At 40.5% G+C, this 20,763-nt stretch overlaps 1 protein-coding gene across 1 annotated transcript; it reads left to right on the forward strand.

Moving 5' to 3' along the window:
* Positions 1-7,196: 7,196 nt before the first annotated feature.
* Positions 7,197-19,509, forward strand: LOC131919513 (glucosamine 6-phosphate N-acetyltransferase-like). The gene is made up of 6 exons (XM_059273774.1): positions 7,197-7,250; positions 11,823-11,990; positions 13,368-13,430; positions 15,486-15,613; positions 16,497-16,558; positions 19,114-19,509. The coding sequence occupies exons 2-6, from the start codon at positions 11,837-11,839 to the stop codon at positions 19,259-19,261; spliced, it is 555 nt and encodes a 184-aa protein (XP_059129757.1). The 5' UTR covers positions 7,197-7,250; positions 11,823-11,836; the 3' UTR covers positions 19,262-19,509.
* Positions 19,510-20,763: the final 1,254 nt, after the last annotated feature.

A 20,763-nucleotide genomic window follows, 5' to 3' on the forward strand; every position in this document is an offset into this window, starting at 1 on the left:
ACACCACCAGCATGGAGACACATGCCTTTAATCTCAACACCAACCATAGAGACCTGGAGGTCTGTACAGACAGGCAGTGTCGAGGAGGTCATATGGTTGGGCTTACAACCAATGAGAAGGCAGAACAGAAAGTCAATGAAAAGACAGACACACAGGAAGTAGGTCTCTTTCAGAGGGGAAGAACGGCAGCGGCAGCAGTGAGGGGTAAGAAAGGGTTTTAGTCTCAGCTCTTAGCTACTGCTCTGACCTCTTGGGCTTTTAACTCTGCATTTGGCTCTGTGTTTCTTATTCAGTAAGACCGTTACATCCACAATGAAGGTTCACAATTCCTACCTGGTAACTGTCAAAAGGTTACTGATAATTAGAAATTCAATAGTGCCAATAGCTCACTGCCAGACAGAATGGATCTTCTGCCACTGGGGCATTAGCTATAATGGTCTAATTCTATGTTAAAATAGTACAAAGGGTAGAGGGACCTAAACTTAAATCTGTAATCTTATTAAATGGTTCTAAGAATCAACAAAAACAAAATTCTCCTTTCCTAGTTTTCTTTGAACATACTTTCCCACAGGGACTTCAAATTCTTTGAAATAGGGGATCACTCCTTCCTTCTGCAGTCTTCACCCAACACCTCTGAGAGCAGACCACTGGGATCTTCCTTTGTTAGTTTTATTTCCTCATCCTTTGTATGCCTGAGTGCCCTAGTGTTCTGCCTTTGAAATGGTTTTTTTTGTTTGTTTGTTTGCTTGTTTGTTTTGGAGGCAGAGTCGCAAAGAACCCTGGCTGACTTCCAATGTGCCATTTGGTTGAGACTGGCCTTGATCTTCTGACCCTCTTTTCCTGGACTTACAGGTGTATGAGCATGGCAAATGCAACTACATCAAACGCTCCTTTACCCTGCTACTGGAATCTGAACCTGAAGCCCTGTCCATGCCAGCAAGCTAGGTCAGAAGCAGGCTACCACTAGCTATATTCCCGTCTTAACTCTTCATCCACTCCTTACACACAGGAGTCTGTCTCCTGAATACATGTGTGTAACTGTGTACTTCCTCTCTATTCTTTCTAACCTTGATAGAATCAAATTCTCAGAGGCTAGGATAGGAGTGTAGCACTTGTCTAGCATGTACAAGGTTATTAGTTTAATGCTCTGCAACAGAAAACCAAGTAAAAAAGAAAACAAAAAAACAAAACCCCAACTCTTGATTTTACTCTGCAAATCACCCCTTGTTTCCTCTCTAACAGTGATGAGCCATCTTGGAGTTGTTCAATCAAAAGACAGATTCATCTTTATCCTCACACCCTCAGAACCTATATCCATCAAGTATCAAGTCCTGCCAGCTAGCAATGCTTTCCAATAAACCCAGTAGCTCATCTGTTTTTCCTCTGCTACCACTTTTGTTTAAACCAATCTTTTTGTATTTATTATTTTTGTCTATATGTACATGCATGTGGCAGCATACTTGCTACAGCACACATGTGGAGGATAGAGTACCAATGTGTGGAGCTGGTTCTCTTTTACCTTTACAGGGATGAGTAGATGGCAGTGCAAAAATACAGGCAACAACATAAAGACCTATATGACAACATCAGAACCTAGTGATTCTACACCCACAAGACCTGAACATACCAACGCAGAAGAAATCAATCCTAAAAATGACTTTAAGAAGATGATAGAGGCCCTTAAAGAGGAAATGAAGAATTCTTTTAAAGAAATGGAAGAAAAAAAAACAAACAAAAAATTGGAAGAAATGAAAGAAAGCCAAGAATTAAACAGGAGAAGGAAACAGCTCAAGATGTGAAAATTGAAATCAAGACAATAAAGAGGACACAAACTGATGGAATGCTGGAAATAGAAAATCTGACTAAACGAACAGGAACTACAGATGTGAGCATAACCAACAGAATGCAAGAGATGGAACAGAGAATCTCTGACGTTGAAGACACAATAGAGAAAATAGATTGTCAGTCAAAGAAAACGCTAAAGCCAAAAAAGTCGTAACACAAAACATCCAGGAAATTTGGGACACTATGAAAAGTCCAAACCTAAGAATAATAGGGATAGAAGAAGGAGAAGAATACCAACTCAAAGGCACAGAAAATATATTCAATGAAATCATAGAAGAAAACTTTCCCAAACCTAAAGAAAGAAATACCTATGAAGATACAAGAAGCTTACATAGACTGGATCCAAAAAAAAAAAAAGTTCCCTTACCACATAATAATCAAAACACTAGGCCGGGCTGTGGTGGTGCACAACTTTAATCCCAGCACTCGGGAGGCAGAGGCAGGAGGATCTCTGTATCTCTGTGAGTTCGAGGCCAGCCTGGTCTACAAAGTGAGTTCCAGGAAAGGTGCAAAACTACACAGAGAAACCCTGTCTCAAAAAACCAAAAACCAAAACAAAAACAAAAAACAAAAAACAAAAACAAACACTAAACATACAGAACAAAAAAAAAATTAAGAGTCACAAAGAAAAAGGCCAAGTGACATATCATGGCAGACCCATCAGAATAACACCAGACTTCTCAATAGAGACTATGAAAGCTAGAAGGTCCTGGACAAACGTTATGTAGATACTCCGAGACCACGGATGCCAACCCAGACTATTATTCCCAGCAAAACTCTCAATCACCATAGACAGAGTAAACAAAATATTCCATGATAAAACCAGATTAAAACAATACCTGTCTACAAATCCAGCCCTACAGAAAACACTAGAAGGAAAAATCCAACCTAAGGAAATTAAACACATCCATGAAAACTCAGGCTATAGAAAATCCCACACCAACAAATACCAAAGAAGGGAAACACAACACTTCCACCAAAAAATAACAGGAATTATGAATCACTGGTCATTAATATCCATCAACATCAATGGTCTCAACTCACCTATAAAAAGACACAGGCTAAAAGAATAAGAAAATAGGATCCATCCTTCTGATGCATACAAGAAACACACCTAAACTTCAAAGACAGACACTACCTCAGAGTAAAAGGCTGGGAAAAGCCTTTTTTTTTTTCCATCAAATGGACTTAAGAAGCAAGCTGGTGTAGCTATCCCAATATCTAATAAAACAGACTTGAAACTAAAATCAATCGAAAGAGATTGGGAAGGACATTACATATTTATCACAGGGAAAATCCACCAAGATGAAGTCTCAATTCTGAACACTTATACCCCAAATACAAAGGCACCCACATCTGTAAAAGAACCATTACTAAAGCTTAAATTGCACATCAAACCCTACACACTAGTAGTGGGACATTTCAACACACCACTCTCACCAATGGACAGATCTACCAGACTGAAACTTAACAGAGAAATAAAGGACCTAACAGATGTTATGACTCAAATGGACTTAATAGATATCTACAGAACATTCCACCCTAACACAAAAGAATATACCTTCTTCTTAGCACCCCATGGAACAGTCTCAAAAATTGACCACATGCTCGGTCACAAAGCAAATCTCAACAGATACAAAAACATTGGAATAACCTCCTGTATTTTATCGGACCACTATGCCTTAAAGTTAGATTTCAACAACAACAAAAACTATAGAAAGCCTACAATCTCATGGAAGCTGAATAATGCCCACCTAAAACACCAGTGGTCAAGGAAGAAATAAAGAAAGAAATTAAAGGTTTCCTAGAATTCAATGAAAATGAAAGTACAACATACCCAAACTTATGGGACACTATGAAAGCAGTGCTAAGAGGAAAATTCATAGCACTAAATGCCCACATAAAGAAGTTGGAGAAATCTCACCATAGTGACTTAACAGCACACCTGAAAGCTCTAGAACAAAAAGAAACAAACTCACCCAGGAGGAATAGATGCCAGGAAATAATCAAATTGAGGGCTAAAATCAATGAAATAGAAACCAAGAGAACAATACAAAGAATCAATGAAACAAAGAATTGGTTTTTGAAAAAAAAATCAACAAGACAGACAAACTCTTATCCAAACTAACCAAAAGGCAGAGAGAGAGCACCCAAATTAACAAAATCAGAAATGAAAAGGGAGACACAACAACAGACACTGAGGAAATCCAGAGAATCATCAGGTCATACTTCAAAAACCTGTACTCCCCAAAATTGGAAAATCTGAAAGAAATGAACAATTTTTTGGATAGGTAACACATACCAACGTTAAATCAAGACCAGATAAAGTATTTAAATAGACCAATAAACCCTATGGAAATAGAAATAGTCATTAAAATTCTCCCAACCAAAAAGGCCATGACCAGATGGTTTCAGTGCAGAATTCTATCAGATTTTCAAAGAAGAGCTAATACCAATACTCTTCAAATTGTTCCACACAATAGAAACAGAAGGAACATTACCAAACTCTTTTCATGAGGCTACAGTTTACCCTGATACCCAAACCACACAAAGATGTAACAAAAAGAATTACAGACCAGTCTCCCTCATGAACATTGATGTAAAAATACTCAACAAAATATTGGCAAACTGAATCCAAGAACATATCAAAAAAAGTATTCACCATGACCAAGTAGATTTCATCCCAGGGATGCAAGGATGGTTCAGCATAGGAAAATCTGTCAATGTAATACACCATATAAACAAACTGAAAGAAAAAAAAAACATATGATCATCTCATTAGATGCTGAAAAATCCTTTGACAAAATCCAACACCCTTTTATGATAAAGGTCTTAGAGAGACTATGAATACAATGAACATACCTAAACATAAAGGCAATTTACAGCAAGCCAACAGTCAACATCAAATTAAATGGAGAGAAACTCAAAGAGATTCCACTAAAATCAGGAACAAGACAAGGCTGTCCACTCTCTCCATATTTATTCGATACAGTACTTGAAGTTCTAGCCAGAGCAATAAGACAACAAAAGGAGATCAAAGGGATAGAAATTTGAAAGGAAGAAGTCAAACTTTTGCTATTTGCAGACGATATGATAGTATACATAAGTGACCCCAAAAATTCTACCAGGGAACTCCTACAGCTGATAAACTCCTTCAGTAAAGTGGCAGGATACAAGATCAACTCAAAAAAGTCAGTAGTCCTCCTATACACAAATGATAAAAGGGCTGAGAAAGAAATCAGAGAAACATCATCCTTTAGCCACAAATAATATAAAATACCTTGGGGTAACACTAACTAAACAAGTGAAGGACCTGTATGATAAGAACTTTAAGTCTCTAAAGAAAGAAATTGAAGAAGATATCAGAAAATGAAAGATCTTCCATGATCATGGATAGGTAAGATTAACATAGTAAAAACGGCAATCTTACTAAAAGCAGTCTACAGATTCACTGCAATCCCCATCAAAATACCAACACAATTCTTCACAGACCTGGAAAGAACGATACTCAACTTCATATGGAAAAACAAAAAACCCAGGATAGCTAAAAAGAATCCTGTACAATAAAGCAACCTCTGGAGGCATCACCATCCCTGACCTCAAGCTCCACTATAGAGCTATAGTAATAAAAACAGCTTGGTAGTGGCATAAAAACCGACATACAGACCAATGGAATCGAATTGAAGACCCTGACATTAATCCACCCACATATGAACACCTGATTTTTGACAAAGAAGCCAAAACTATACAAAGGAAAAAAGAAAGTATCTTCAACAAATGGTGCTGGCATAACTGGATGTCAACATGTAAAAGATTGCAAATAGATCCATATCTGTCGCCATGCACAAAAGTCAAGTCCAAGTGGATCAAAGACCTCAACATAAATCCAGCTACACTGAACTTGGTAAAAGAGAAACTAGGAAGTACTCTTGAACATACTGGCACAGGAGATCACTTCCTAAATATAACACCAGTAGCATAGACACTGAGAGCAACAATTAATAAATGGGACTTCTTGAAACTGAAAAGCTTTTGTAGGGCAAAAGACACAGTCAATAAGACAAAAAGACAGCCTACAGAATGGGTGAAGACCTTCACCAACTCCACATCTGACAGAGGACTGATTCTCCAAAGTATATAAAGAACTCAAGAAACTAGACATCAAAATACTGAACAATCCAATTAAAAAATGAGCTATAGAGCTAAACAGAGAATTCTCAAAAGAAGAATCTCAAATGGATGAAAGACATTTAAGGAAATGCTCAACATTCTTAGTCATCAGAGAAATGCAAATCAAAACGACTCTGAGATACCACCTTACACCTGTCAGAATGGCCATGATCAAAATCACTGAAGACAGCTTATATTGGAGAGGATGCGGAGCAAAGGAAACACTCCTCTACTGTTGGTGGGAGTGCAAACTTGTACAACCACTGTGGAAATCAGTATGGCGGTTTCTCAGAAAACTGGGAATCGATCTACCTCAAGACCCAGCCATACCACTCTTGGGCATATACCCAAGGAATGCTCAATCATAGCACAAAGATACATGCTCAACTGTGTTCATAGCAGCATTATTCATAATAGCCAGAACCTGGAAACATCCTAGATGCCTGGTCAACTGAAGAATGTATTAAGAAAATGTGGTACATATACACATTGGAGTACTACTCAGCAGAGAAAAACAATGACATCATGAAACTTGCAGGCAAATGGATGGAACTAGAAAATATCATCCTGAGTGAGGTAACCCAGACTCAGAAGGACAAACATGGTATGTACTCACTCATAAGTGGATACTAGATGTAAAGCAAAGGACAATCAGACTGCAACCCACAGGTCCAGGGAAGCTACATAGCAAGGGGGACGTCCCTAGGATGACTGTGGCTTTTAATAAGTTTTGGTTTTACTCAATCACTATTTCACATCAATCACATTTACTCAATCACATTTCACTATTAGGACAAGAATTTGTACTGTATCAAGGTGATGATAGGAAAAAAAAAAAAAAAAAAAAAAAAAAAGAAGACTTGCCTGGAAGGTAAACTGACACCTCAAGCCTTGCCCTGGTCCTTGCCCCAGACCTCAGAGTCGCCTAAGCGCCCCGGAGCCCCACCCCATCCAACTCTCTTGCGCCTCGGAGCCTTAGTGGAGTGTGTGGCTTGCACTGTGCATGTGCAGCCTGTGTGTGAAGGCGGGGCGGGGCTGAGGCGTTGGTCGGGCCACCTTTGGCCCCACCGTTCTGGCTGCAGCTCAGAGGTAGGGTGTGTACAGGGGTGGGGGTGGGGTGGGGGGTTAAGGTACAAAAGAGGGTGGTGCTGGCGCTGCAGCCGCATCCAGATGCAGCACTGTGACCAGCTTGGAGACTGACGTGCCAGGAGGGGAACGTGGATCGCTTCGGTGCGGTGAGGTGACCTGGGGCTGGGACGGGAGGAAGGGCGGGCTTGGGACCGCCCTGAGGCTGCAGACCCCGGAGGCCGGGACGCCCCTGCCCAGGAGCCTGGCTCCTATGCATGGTGGCCCGCGGTCCGGCCGGGCAGGGTCCTGGAGGGCCTAGAGACCGGAGTGTCCGTGGCGTGGGACTTGGGGACTCTGCCGCCTTCGCTCTGAAAGAGCGCTAACCCTGAGTTCCCTTTTACCGGTCCAGCGGTCAGAGCGGCTGAAGAGTCCAGCTCTAAAGAACCCCTGCGCAGACTGTATGGAGCCTGGGGTGAGGGACCTGGGACTTGTACCCCTAGAAACACTGTGTGATTTCTATTGTGTGCAGGAACTAATGTTTATGTAAGGCGAACACAAAATTTGTTCATGTAAAAATACATGGGGTTTCGTTTTGTTGGGATAATCAGCCCTTAATTAATCCAAGCATGGGTCTCAGGAAATTGAGGTATTTTAAGGCAGGATTCGTATGGTAGAAACAGATACCATGATGCAAAGATTGTCATCTGTTTAGTTTTCTGCTGTAGAACTCAATGGGACAAACGAGAGGACCCTCATCACAGGCTGTCACTCATTTGACCTTCAGGCTGGTCTTGGGAACTCTGTGCTCCAACTATCCAACTAGATTGGAGATAAAAAGATGGTGTAGATCAAATACACTATCGGGAAATACTTCATGCGTTGAAGACACTTGAGAGCTTTCTACCTACCGGTCACCCATCACAGAGAGTTTGATATGGCTGTAGATCATGTTTAGAAATTTGTAAATCTTGGTCTTCAATGCTCACTACTTGTTGCTCCGTTTTGTCTTTCTAGAAGCAGCTGCTTCCCATTTGTATCCAATCTCATTCAGAGGCTGGAAAGCCAAAATTGAAATAGTCTCTAAAATGTATTCAGTTGGGGAAAAAAAAAACCCTCGGTACTATTATATAGTTTGTTGTGTGACACTTGTGTTGTCACTAGTGGCATTGTGGCAGTCTTTTTTCTTTGTGACTTTCTGAAATGATTGATAAATGAGACCTTACATCTTTCATTCATTCATTGACTAGAGACTTACCAGACTAGGGCAAAGGCGGTACTCGTGCCTTGTAAATGAACTCTTATTTAGCAGTCACACAAAACGAGTAGGGGGACAGTGCTTTGAATTAGAGTTTACATTTTGTGTATTTCTATTCATATAACCAAACTTTAGTTAGCTGGTGATGAATCTTTAAGTGCTCAAGAATGAAGGTTTCATGTACAGGGCTAGCCTTAAATTTGCCCCACCCAATTCCCGGGTGTAGGGTGGGTGTGGGGATATCTTAAAACCAGCTTTAAAAAGAATTTTCCATGTTTACTCCAGTTTCCTTGGTGAGTTTTCGTGTGTGTGTGTGTGTGTGTGTGTGTGTGTGTGTGTGTGTGTGTGTGTGTTGTTCTTTGAGGTAGGTGTCACTGTGGTAGCCCTGCTGGCCTTGACCTCCCAGTGTCCATGCCCCAGCCTCCCTAGTACTGGGTCACAGGTATCTGCCACCTCACCTGAATTTTTATTAGATTGTAATGAGGCATGACCTCTGTCAGCATATCTGTATGACTAGGAAGATAGGCTTCTTCCTCTTTGAGGTTTTCTAAATCCTGTTTTAAAAGGAGTTTGACTGTTCCTAGATCTTTTGGGTTTAACTGGACCAATGGCTGTCCTCCTCTACTTAGTGATGGGTGCTAGAAACTGATTTAAGGTGCTTCAGGGGTCTGGTATGGTGGGACACTTCTGTACTCTCAACGTGATCAACGTGGGGAAAATGGAGACAGAATCAGGAGTTGGAGGTAGGCCGGGGAGGTGGCTGAGAGGGTAGATCGTTTGCAGTGCAAGACTGAGGACCAGAATTCCTTGACTGATTGCCAGAACCCATGTAAAGAAGTAGGGTGGGCTGGGAATGACAGCACCAGGAGACAGAGAAATGCGCTGAGTAAACTGGCTATTTACACCAACCTAAAAAGTGAGTTTGGGGAGAGAACTGGTTTCAGTATACAAAGTGGAGAGTGATCGAGGACACCTGATCAGCCGTGGGCCTCCACATTCACAGGCATACATGTGCACATGTACCCAACACACATGCAAACATGCCTACACCATGAGCACACATACAGCAGAGTGGGAAGGCAACCTAAGCTACATGATGAATCCCTCTTCCTAGAAAGTGATGATCATGTGGTTTGTTTAGTTCTTTCTTCATCATTTATGTGGCTTCCTTGTAGATAATGTGCTTCCTCACCCACTGACTTTGGACATGGGTGGCTCCAAATCACCATGCCTATCACAAGTTGCCTTTTCTGCTTGCTCCTTGAGCTCTGACCTTTGCCAGGAGGGTAGCTTATCTAAAATGGCCTTTCAGCATGGGTGGTAACTGGCTTAGCAAAGGATAAAGGGAGGCGGGGAGTGGGGGCCACGGGGGAGAACTGCAGAGTGGGGCTGCGGGGGAAGGGACAGGGCATGCATGCCTTCCCTGCAGGCCCACCCCCTAAGAATCTCCATGTGTTAGTTACCTGGGAGCTGCGTATTTAACTTTGAGATGATACGAGCTAGGCAGTTTAGTGAGAGTGTAGCTTTATCTGGGAGCCTTCAAGACATTTCTTTTGGAAATCAACTATTGATAACCCTTTGGGGATCTGGTGTCTATCACCTCTTGCCTTCCCTTTCCCAACATCGTTCCTCATCCCCTTCCCTGGGCACCACCAGGGTTTTACTATTTGAAGAGCGTTCAGGGGAACACAAATGTAGCTGCCTCTGTATTGTAAACACCTTAAAACAACCCGATAGTTATTTCTTGGTGCCTGGACAATGGGTTCTTATTTCTATCCAGAACACTTTTTTTTTTTTTTTTCTTTTGGTTTGGTTTTTGAGACAGGGTTTCTCTGTGTAGCTTTGCGCATTTTCCTGAACTCACTTGGTAGCCCAGGTTGGCCTCGAACTCACAGAGATCCGCCTGGCTCTGCCTCCCTAGTGCTGGGTCTTTCCAGAATACTTTTATTACACTTTTAATTAGTCTGAAATTCTCTTTCCAAAATAGAGATCCTAAGCCCTGGTCTGACTCTTGTACGGCAATGGCTTGAGGAAGGAACTATACTAGCCTAGTAGTTAAGGAGGTGACATCCTTCTGCCTCAGTGATGTAACTTGTGGTAATGTGCAGAATCAAAGGAAGAGCTAGCTCACTGTTAGAAATAGCAAGCATTAAACCGAGTAGCCTCCACACTGGCACCTGTAAAGCCATCTGTTGTCTTGTTATTCCTATTGACCCAGGAGCCTTGAGCAAGCTCCTGTCTACTTCTGGTCTGTTTATTTTGTCCTGGGGATAAATCAGGATACATATTTTATTGTTGTTAAAGAATGAACAAATATAAAGTATTCACCAAATTAATATTACATGTTTTTATGATTATGCACAGAATAGAATAATCTATTTAAAGACATGTACAGGAAACTGAAACTATTAACTAGTTAAAATTTATTATGACTTCATAAATTTTTTTTTGAGACAGGGTTTCAGGGTTTCATATCACATTGGTCTTATGTGTGTTTTGAGACAGTAATCCACAACATACCTAGATTGGTATGAACACTTGTTCATTTGGTCCCTGAAATTCTGGGATTACAAGCATGCTCCACTGTCTGGTGTACACACACACACACACACACACACACACACACACACACACACACACACACACTGGTTATTCTGAAAATGTTTAGAAGCAGCTAACATAGGATTTTTAGAGCTGTCATGAAAACAAAATGCAGACACTCAGTATCTGTCATAGCTAAAGACAAATACTACTGTGACTGCAGAGAATAATGAAGTCATTTGAATAACTGCTCAGTTATCTTGTTCGTGGTTCACATAACAGAAACAAGTCACATTCCCATACTCTAGTGGGTCTTTAGTGCAGGGATACCACATGATTTCCGAGCCTAGTAATAAAATGCAGGATTGGAATTGTGCAAACACGAGTCCACAAGATGTCAGTGTCACACTAGAGAACTGGTTCTCAACCTTCCTAAAGCTGCGACCTTTTAACACAGTTCTTCATGCTGTGGTGACCCCGACCACAAAATTACTTTTGTTCCTACCTCATAACTGTAATTTTGCTCCTGTATGAATCGTAATGTAAGTCTCTGGAATACAGGGTACAGGTTTGTCTGGTATGTGGCCCCTATGAAAGTGTCATCTGGCTCCCCACAGGGGTTGTGACCCACAGGTTGAGAATCACTGCACTAGTACCACCAGATCACAGGGATAAAATGTCTCCAGTGACCTGGAAAATAGAGTTTTAAAGTTTTCTTCTTGTTCAACTTCTTATTCACCCATTATTTTCACCCTTAGTTTCTGCCCATTTTTCATCTGACAGTAAAATTGTTTTTTCTACATGTTTACAGTTGTAGTCTAGGTAGTTAAAGTAAAGTAGCTCATAAAATGGTATAGAATCCACTTATATGAAATTAACTTCCTTATCCAGCACACGTTTTCTTTACTAATAAAGCCTTTTAACATTTGAAATTTTATTTTAGACTTTACTGGGAAGATGAAACCCGATGAAACACCTATGTTTGACCCAAGTCTGCTCAAAGAAGTGGACTGGAGTCAGAATACAGCTACATTTTCTCCAGCCATTTCTCCAGTGAATCCTGGAGAAGGCTTGGTTTTGAGGCCTCTTTGTACTGGCGACTTGAATAAAGGTATGGGCCCAACTTTAGTTTGCAAACCTGACTAGAAATCCATGCTTTCTTCCTAAGCCTGATGCTAACTTAGAGTACTTGATTTTGTCCTTGGAATGACTGGAGCACTCAGGTGTAATAGTTATGTATCATGGAGGCAGGAATACGCCTATGATGTATTTAAAATAACTAAATACAGTAGTGCTCCTTCCAAAAGGATGCCTCCAAAACAAAAATGAAGTTATACTGTCTAAACACATGGAAAAGAGTTTTCTCCAAGAAGCTAGATATGCAGAAATAACATTCACAGACAAATTGAAGGAGTTTTATCTACTCCAATGTAATTCTTTAATATCTAAATTATCCAAAATAATTTTCTGAAACTTTGGTAATGAAAAATCAACATTTTACCTATTTTCTTCTTCAGAGGTATTTGAGGAAAGTAACTTCGGTTAGAATTACTGCATGTTGAAAAATTAAGACCCGGGCCTGGAGAGATGGCTCAGAGGTTAAAAGCACCGACTGCTCTTCAAGAGGTCCTGAGTTCAATTCCCAGCACCCACATGGTGGCTCACAACCATCTGTAATGAGATCTGACACCCTTTTCTGTGTACATAATAAATCTAAGAAAAAAGAAAAATACAAAAGAAAAAAGAAAAAAATTATGACTCAGAGTTCTAAATGTACTTTTAGCATTATATTTAATTTTTTTTTTTTTTTTAAAGACAGGGTCTATTTAGCCTTGGCTATCCTGGAACTCTCTATATAGACCAGGTTGGTCTTGAACTCAGAGATCTGCCTGCCTTCTGCCTCCCGAGTGCTGGGATTAAACACATGCACCACTATGCCTCGGCTGCATTAACATTAGTAAAATTAGAAATTTAGAAAGCTGTCTCAACATGTTATATCAGTTACATTGTAGCTTACAAATGATATTCGGTGGAGGTGAGAATCCTGCACTTCAAGTGTTAAGGAAAATGGGGTATCCCTTACATAAAACTTTAATAGCAATGAACAATGTACATGCTGGTTCTTTAACTATTGATAGTAAGGTCTGCATTATTCTAAAATCTCATGCAGGCAAATATTGTTGAGGGCTGTCATTTGCTTTCTGATTATAAAAAGAATAGGTTGCAGTTTAAATTTTTAAAATAATGCAATATGTACTTGTATGAAAATGCCCTTATCTAATACAGTAATATGTGCAATGAATGCACACTGCAGACTAAAAATTTACATGTTTAATCAACAAAAACTTGATTAAGGATTATAATGGAAAAATGATTATGGAGTTTTAAAAAAGTAATTTCCTTTAACCTACTCAGTGAACATTTTACTTATTTGCATATTTTAATCTTTCTTTTGCTTTTCTCTTGACTTGAAATGTTTGAAAACTAGGTTTTTTTAAGTTACTGAGTCAGTTGACAGAGACTGGCGTCGTCAGCCCTGAGCAGTTCATGAGTAAGTACCACGGGGTACCTTGTCTGTATGGTTAGAACTCTGTTCAGTACCCACTTATTCAAAGAGCTGAAAGTTATGAACTAGCAATCCTCATTTATAGAATCCAAATGTTTGAACAATACCTTGATAGTTACTGGGGGACCACTTTAGGGTTATTTTCCTTTTACTGTGGTTATCTCCTTCTGTGTGGTTATGTTAAGCAGAGAAATTTCATTATGAAATTAAAAACAAAAAAAAAACTTCAGTGTTTATGTTCTGGCAGCAAAAGACATGGCTCAGTGGGTAAGAGCTCTGACTGCTCTTCAGAGGACCTGGTTTCAACTCCAAGTACCCATATGGCAGCTCACAACTGTCTAACTCCAAGATCTGACACCCTCACACAGATACACATGCAGGCAAAATACCAAATGCAATTAACTACAAAAAAAAATTGTGTTCCTATGCTTTTGTTCTTCAGTGTTTAAAGGTTTGTTGTTGTTGTTGCTTTTATATTGGATTAGGGTTGGCAGGTGTCTTAGAGTTAGTCTAACAATCCCCTTTCTGCTTTGAGACATGAAAAAATGGGTTCCCACAGAGAAGCCTTCCCAAGATCACAGTTAATCACTGGCAGGGACAGCTGAAACCCTCTTACTTTCTCTTCTTCCTTTAACACAGCCTGTTCCCATTTTCTAGTTTTGCCCTTCCTTTAGTAGGTAACTTCTCCAACCAGGCTGAGTGAAGGTTGACATCTACTTTTACTGTCTAGTTTCCTTCATTGATTTTTTTTTCCTACTTCAGACCTATATAGAGTGAGACTTTGAAACTAAACAGCATCTGAGAACTACATAACTTGGCTTTTAAACTCCTGGGGTTTGCATACATATCAGATTAGATGAAAATTGTAGTTTTTCCAGCAATATAAAGTGCTAAACATTATTTGCAGGAACACAGCTTTGCTTTTATTTGTTGTATACTTTGAAAAACTGCTTAAGTGGGGACATATCTGTGTTATCTTTGTAAGGTGCTTTCAAACCAAACAAAGATCCTATTTCTAAAAGAACAAATATGTAATCCTGAAACATTGGAAAAACGGAAAACTGTTTTGTCAAAATATTTTGAAACCAAGACTATGAATCGTGGATATAACAAGGCTCTTGTTTTCTTCTTCCTTCTTCTTCTTCTTCTTCTTCTTCTTCTTCTTCTTCTTCTTCTTCTTCTTCTTCTTCTTCTTCTTCTTCCTCTTCCTCCTCCTTCTTGAGATTTATTATGTATAGTGTTCTGTCTGCATACATTCCTACACGCCAGAAGAGGACACCAGATCCCATTATAGATGGCTGTGAGCCACTACATGGTTGCTGGGTATTGAACTGAGGACCTTTGAATGAGTTGCAGGTGCTCTTAACCTCCCAGCCATCCCTTCCACCCATAATAGGCTCTTGTAAAAACCTGTAGCTATGTTCTTTGAGATCTTTGAGTGTTAGTTTTAAATAAATGTAAATTAAATTGGCAGATATTGACAATTAGTCACAGAACTGGCTACATGTATAATTTATCTGTAATACAGTGTTTTTCACCTAAAAGACCCAAGTCTTACTTTGCTAGTAGATTTTATGTGTGTGTTTCTGGGCACAGAGGCAAGCTCTCCCTCTGGGTTCCATCTCCATGATGTAACAACAGATGACTTTAAATGTGTGGACCATTCAGTGCTAATTGTTGGTATTTCAACTCCTTGGTATTTTAAATAACATAGTAGCTTTACGAGTTTAAACTGGCCAGGTGTAGCGGCACATACTTTTAATCCCAGCGCTTGGGAGGCAGAGGCAGGTGGATCTCTTTGAGTTTGAGACCAGTCTGGCCTACACATTGAATTTTAAAATAGCCAGTGGGACATAGTGACACCCTGTCTCAATAAACAAATATCTTATGCTCGATTTACTTCACTTGATTTGTATTTAAAAAAAAAGTGGAAAATAAAGCCCTATGGCAAAATGGCTTTACTATTCAAAGACAAAGTCAGACACACCTGGAGCTTTCCTTGACTATCCACCATCTAACACTTTTTTGACATTTCCACAGACTCTTTTGAGCACAAGAAGAAGTCTGGGGATTACTATGTTACAGTTGTAGAAGATGTGACCCTAGGACAAATTGTTGCTACAGCAACTCTGATCATAGAACATAAATTTATCCATTCATGTGCTAAGGTATGTGCTTACATTAATGCCTACAAGTAAAGTGCACAGATGATTTCTAATGAAACCAGCTTAGAAGCTTCATTAGAAAAAAACCTTAATTTTTTCTTGCTGGAATTCTTCATCAGAAGACACTTTCCTGAAGTTTCTGTGAGTTACAAATCAATGAAAATCAGATAGATGAGCTACTGAGATGACTCAAGGGGTTAAGGTCCTGCTGAGTCAAACCACTCAAGTTCCATCCCTGGGACCCACATGGTGGAGAGAGAGAAGTATTACAAGGTGTAGTCTGACCTCCACAGATGCCCTAAGCCATTCACACACACACATGCTCTCTGAATGTAGGAAAAAAAGCAGCAATTAGAAATGTACTCTGTTCAGGTGTGGTGGGGCACATCTCTAGTCCCAGCACTCAGGAGGCAGAAGCAGGTGGATCTCTCAGTTCAAGGCCAGCCTGGTCTACAGAGTGAGTTCCAGGACAGCCTCGGCTACACAGAGAAACTCTGTCACCCTAAACCACAAAGAGAGAGAGAGAGAGAGAGAGAGAGAGAGAGAGAGAGAGAGAGAGAGAGAGAGAGAGAGAGAGACACAGACAGACACAGAGAGACAGAAACAGACAAAGAGATCTGTAGGTTATGGGTTTTGGTTTCAGCACTTAAAAGTGGTAAATTGTTAGTAAGCAGTGCTGGCTATACTATATTTATGACAAGATTTCATTATGGTGATTAGGATTGGAACTTTAAACAGTACAACAGAGGTTGGGGATATAGCTAAAAATGATTGAGGCACACCTGACTTTCCTGTTTTCTCCATGATATACACTATAACTGGTACTTGTTGCCTTAGTGATAAACAGGCTGAACGCTCATCCTGTCCCACTATGATTTTTTTGTAGAGGGGAAGAATAGAAGAAGTCGTCATTAGTGATGAGTGCAGAGGGAAGCAGTTGGGCGAACTGTGAGTAAGCACCTGGAACCCTGGAAGACAGGACGGCCTGTCCCAGTTTGGTCTCTTGGCAAGAAACGTATTTCATAAGGTTTTCCTGGTTGTTATTTCTGACCTTTGGTTTCTGAACTCATTCTCACTCTATAGCTTAGACTGAATTTAATGAAAAATTATAGTGTCATTAGTTTTTAACCTCCCCCCCCCCCCCCCCAGTTTGAGAATTGAAAACATATTCCATTTACCAGAGTAGCAAGTAATCGAACTGTGTTCTACCTCGGAGTTGTGTCACTAGTAGCCCCCACTTCCACACCATTTTGTTGTAGAGACAAGGTTTATCTATGTAGTCCTGGCTGTCCTGGAACTCACTCTGTAGACCAAGCTGACCTCGAACTCAAAGAGATCTGCCTGCCTCTGCTTCCTGACTGTGGGGATTAACGGAGTGTACTATCTCGCCTGGTTTTTTTCTCTTTTTGCGACAAGGGCCTCATTAAGTATGGCTATGAACTTGTGATCCTCCTGCCTCAGCCTCTGGAGTAGTGGAGAATAGGCCTGGCTTATGGAAAGTAAACTCTTTTAACTTTTAGTGACAAGATCTGTCTAAATGCACACACAACAGGAGAAAACCCCTTAGTTAGCATTTAGATCATTTTTTTTTCCCTGCCTGCTTCTGCCTCCTGAGTGCTTGTGTTAAAGGGGTGCACCATCATGGCCCACCTTAGATTACATATTTATGCAGGATTCTTATTCCTTGGGCTTTGTAAGATGATTTCTGAATAGTACGTCCACATATTATTCAGACTAATCAAGTTTATTTGACCCACATTTTAAAAAATCAGCTTTTAAGATGATTAATGAAGCTCGGCATGGTGGCATACCTTTAATCCCAGCTCATAAGGGGCAGAGGCAGGCATATCTCTGTGAGTTAACCTGGTCTACGTGGCCAGTTCCAGGCCAGCCAAGGCTATACAATCAGACTGTTTCAAGACTATAGCTATTACTTACTCATATTATGTGAACATGGCAAGTGTTTAGTTGGATACATTTAGAACAAAGGCACCCCACCTGCAACCTTACAGTGTTCATAAGGAATTCAGGACATTCTGCATGTTAGACAAACCTGACCACTGAGCTCCATCCCCTGCCCCGGCACAAACGTATTTTAGGGTTTGTCTTTTGACATAAGCTCTGGTTTGCTATAGTAGAAGACAGGCTTTGATTCCAGACCCTCTTGCCTTCAGCTCTTAGCTGTTACAGGTGTAACACCACAGCCAGTTAGAAGCCGTTCATAAAAATAATGCGGGCTATCGTTCTCACAATTTGATAGTCTTTAGTATTAAAAAAAACAAGTGTTTTTTTTTGAGGGGGGGTTTTGGGGGCTGTGTTCAGATTCTCCAATCCCAGTACTGAGGATTGAACCTAGAACTTCACACACATGCTTGGCAAGCACTCCATCACTGCTGCTTTCTCAGCACTTGGTATTTTTAAAACTGAGTCTCAGCCAGGCGGTGGTGGCCCACCCCTTTAATCCCAGCACTTGGGAGGCAGAGGCAGGTGGATCTCTGTGAGTTCGAGGCCAACCTAGTCAACAAAGCGAGTCCCAGGAAAGGTGCAAGGCTACACAGAGAAACCTGTCTCGAAAAACCAAACCAAAACAAAAAAAAAACAGAACTGAGTCTCTGAGTCTGTGCTTGTCTCAAACATGCTGTGTTGTTAGTTCAGCTGGCCTTGCTTGAACTCACAGCAATCCTCTTGCTTCAGCCTCTCAAATAGTGGAATCACAAGTGTGCCACTCACTATTCCTATGCTCACATGTGAACTTTTAAAAATTGTTTTCCTTGAGCGGGTATTTCACCTGCATATATATCTGTGCATCACTTATGTTCCCGGTATCTCAGAAGCCAGACGGCAGCATTAGAAGCCCTGAGACAGGTTTTACAAATGGTTGCTGGGAACCAAATCGGGGGTCAGATCCTGGAGCAGCCAGTGTTCTTAGTTTAATGCCAAGTCAGCTCTCTGCCCTGCATGTGAATTTTTTTAAATTTTATGCATATAGGTGTTTTGCCTGCATGTATGTCTGTGTACCACTTGTATGTCTGGTACCTATCTATGTAAGCCAGGAAGCCAGAAGAGGGTAAAAGATGTCACCTGGAAATAGAGATACTATTAGTAGCTATATAGGTACTAGGAATTGAACCCGTCTTCTGGAAAATCATCTCTCCAGCCCCTCATACATAAAAAAAAATGTTCAGAGGCTGGCTAGATGCGCTAGAGGATGACCACACTTGCAGTGATTCCTAGAGCCCATCTAAGGGAGAGCTGCACAACGGACCCCCACAATGCACTGGAGCCCTCCTCCCATACAGAGGTGTAGACTGAGTTAGTTAATAGGCTGGGGACTGTGTCTCAAACAAAATAGAAATGCTTCAGGAATTTAAATGCTTATCAACTTCATCATTTGATACTTAAAGGAGTACTTAATAAATACTAGTTTTATTTGTATATAACACTAATCTGTAGCATCATCAAGGCCCATTTTGGTTCCCAAACTTCCTTTTTTAAAATTTTAGGTTATTATCAACTCTCACTTTGCTAAGCAAGAAGCTGAACTGTTACAAGATCACCCTTGAATGTCTACCACAAAACGTCGGCTTCTACAAAAAGTTTGGCTATACAGTATCTGAAGAAAAGTACATGTGTCTGAGGAACCAAAAGTAAAGACCACCATCAAGATTGCTCCAAGGCTTTCGTGTTCATTTTTGTTGCTGCAGCCAGTGAACTCCATACCTGCTAGACTGGAGAACCACTGCAGTGTGCAATGTAGTAGTGACAAGAGCATGCCTGTGGCTGCTGGGACTTGCTCTGAGTTAAGAGTACAAATGATCACAAAGGGGATGATTTTTAACCAAAGGAATATATTTTCAACTTGAATCTTTTCTTGCATTGTATTTTTCTAAAGTTTATCTTCATTTCCTAGTCGTCAGGAGTATGGGCAATAAAGAGTTATGTCTGCTCTGTGCTGCTCCTTTTTAAATATATGTATATATATATATTGAATAAGGCTGTTTCTTATCACATAAAATTATTTTTGTCTCATACATCTAAGCAGACTTAAGGGTGCACCATTTCTCACATTACAGGGAGTCAGATACATCTGTTATTATAACCAGATACATATCTACACATGTAAACATGGTTGAACCTAATACCACACACAACGTGGACAGTCTTTTAAAGAAACAAGAGAAAAGAAAACTGTGACAAGGTACAACAGTTTAAGTAACTACTTTACTAACTGTATGTAGAGTTCTGTGCAGACACTGCTCACCCACCTGTCTCACCTGTCACATGATGTTAGAATCATCCAAGGGCAGATCTTGAGACCAGGGTTCTTTTCTTCAGTGAGTGAGCAGCTCTCAGTGGGGTACTTTTACCCTGGTTTACCATGGCCATCTGAAGCCTCTGAGTCACAAAATATGTACAGTACTGCCTTGCCTTTGTGACATCCTTAAAATAACAGTAGCTTTTCTATTTAATGTGATTAGAATGGTACTGTTATTCTGATCACTGCCCTGTTTTATTTATTTTAATGATTTGTTTTTTTAAAGATTTACTTATTTTGTATACAGTGTTCTGCCTGCACACATCCCTGCAGGCCAGAAGAGGGCACCAGATCTCATTGCAGATGGTTGTGAGCCACCATGTGGTTGCTGGGAATTGAACTCAGGACCTTTGGAGGAGCAGGCAGTGCCCTTAACCTCTGAGACATCTCTCCAGCCCCTTAATGATTTTTTAAAGTAGAAGAAGTAAATACCTTATTAACAATGGTTCTAATCTTTTGCATTCCATGTTATTACATTAAACTTGTTTATTTGAATAGTTTCTCATGTTAGAATCTTGTCTTGTGTTTTCTTGTTTGTTGAGACAGGGTAATCTGTAACCCAGGCTAGCAGGAACTCACCACGCAGTAGAAGATAGAGCCTTGAACTCCCAAGCACGTTCCAAGAGCTGGTATTACAGGCATGCACCACCATGATCGGCTTGAGTCGCTGAGGTTAAGACATGGCTCAAAACAGCCTAGTTAGTTTTTAGTATTTTGGGGGTTACTTCAATTGGATTTGGATTTCCCTCTAATCATTAGGTTGATTTTCCAAAATAGAAATACTTTGTCTGCAGACTTTATCTCTGACAGTTAGTTCAGCGAACTAAGTGACCGGTCA

The sequence above is a fragment of the Peromyscus eremicus genome, chromosome 9 (genome assembly GCF_949786415.1).
Source record: "Peromyscus eremicus chromosome 9, PerEre_H2_v1, whole genome shotgun sequence".
Taxonomy (NCBI): domain Eukaryota; kingdom Metazoa; phylum Chordata; class Mammalia; order Rodentia; family Cricetidae; genus Peromyscus; species Peromyscus eremicus.

What these genes read in the sequence shown, in the direction of transcription:
- LOC131919513 (XM_059273774.1), top strand. Translation starts at nt 11,837, where the DNA reads ATGAAACCCGATGAAACACCTATGTTTGACCCAAGTCTGCTCAAAGAA. An exon ending in CAGCCCTGAGCAGTTCATGA is followed by an intron (nt 13,431 to 15,485) that starts GTAAGTACCACG and finishes ACATTTCCACAG; the next exon opens with ACTCTTTTGAGCACAAGAAG. An exon ending in TTATCCATTCATGTGCTAAG is followed by an intron (nt 15,614 to 16,496) that starts GTATGTGCTTAC and finishes ATTTTTTTGTAG; the next exon opens with AGGGGAAGAATAGAAGAAGT.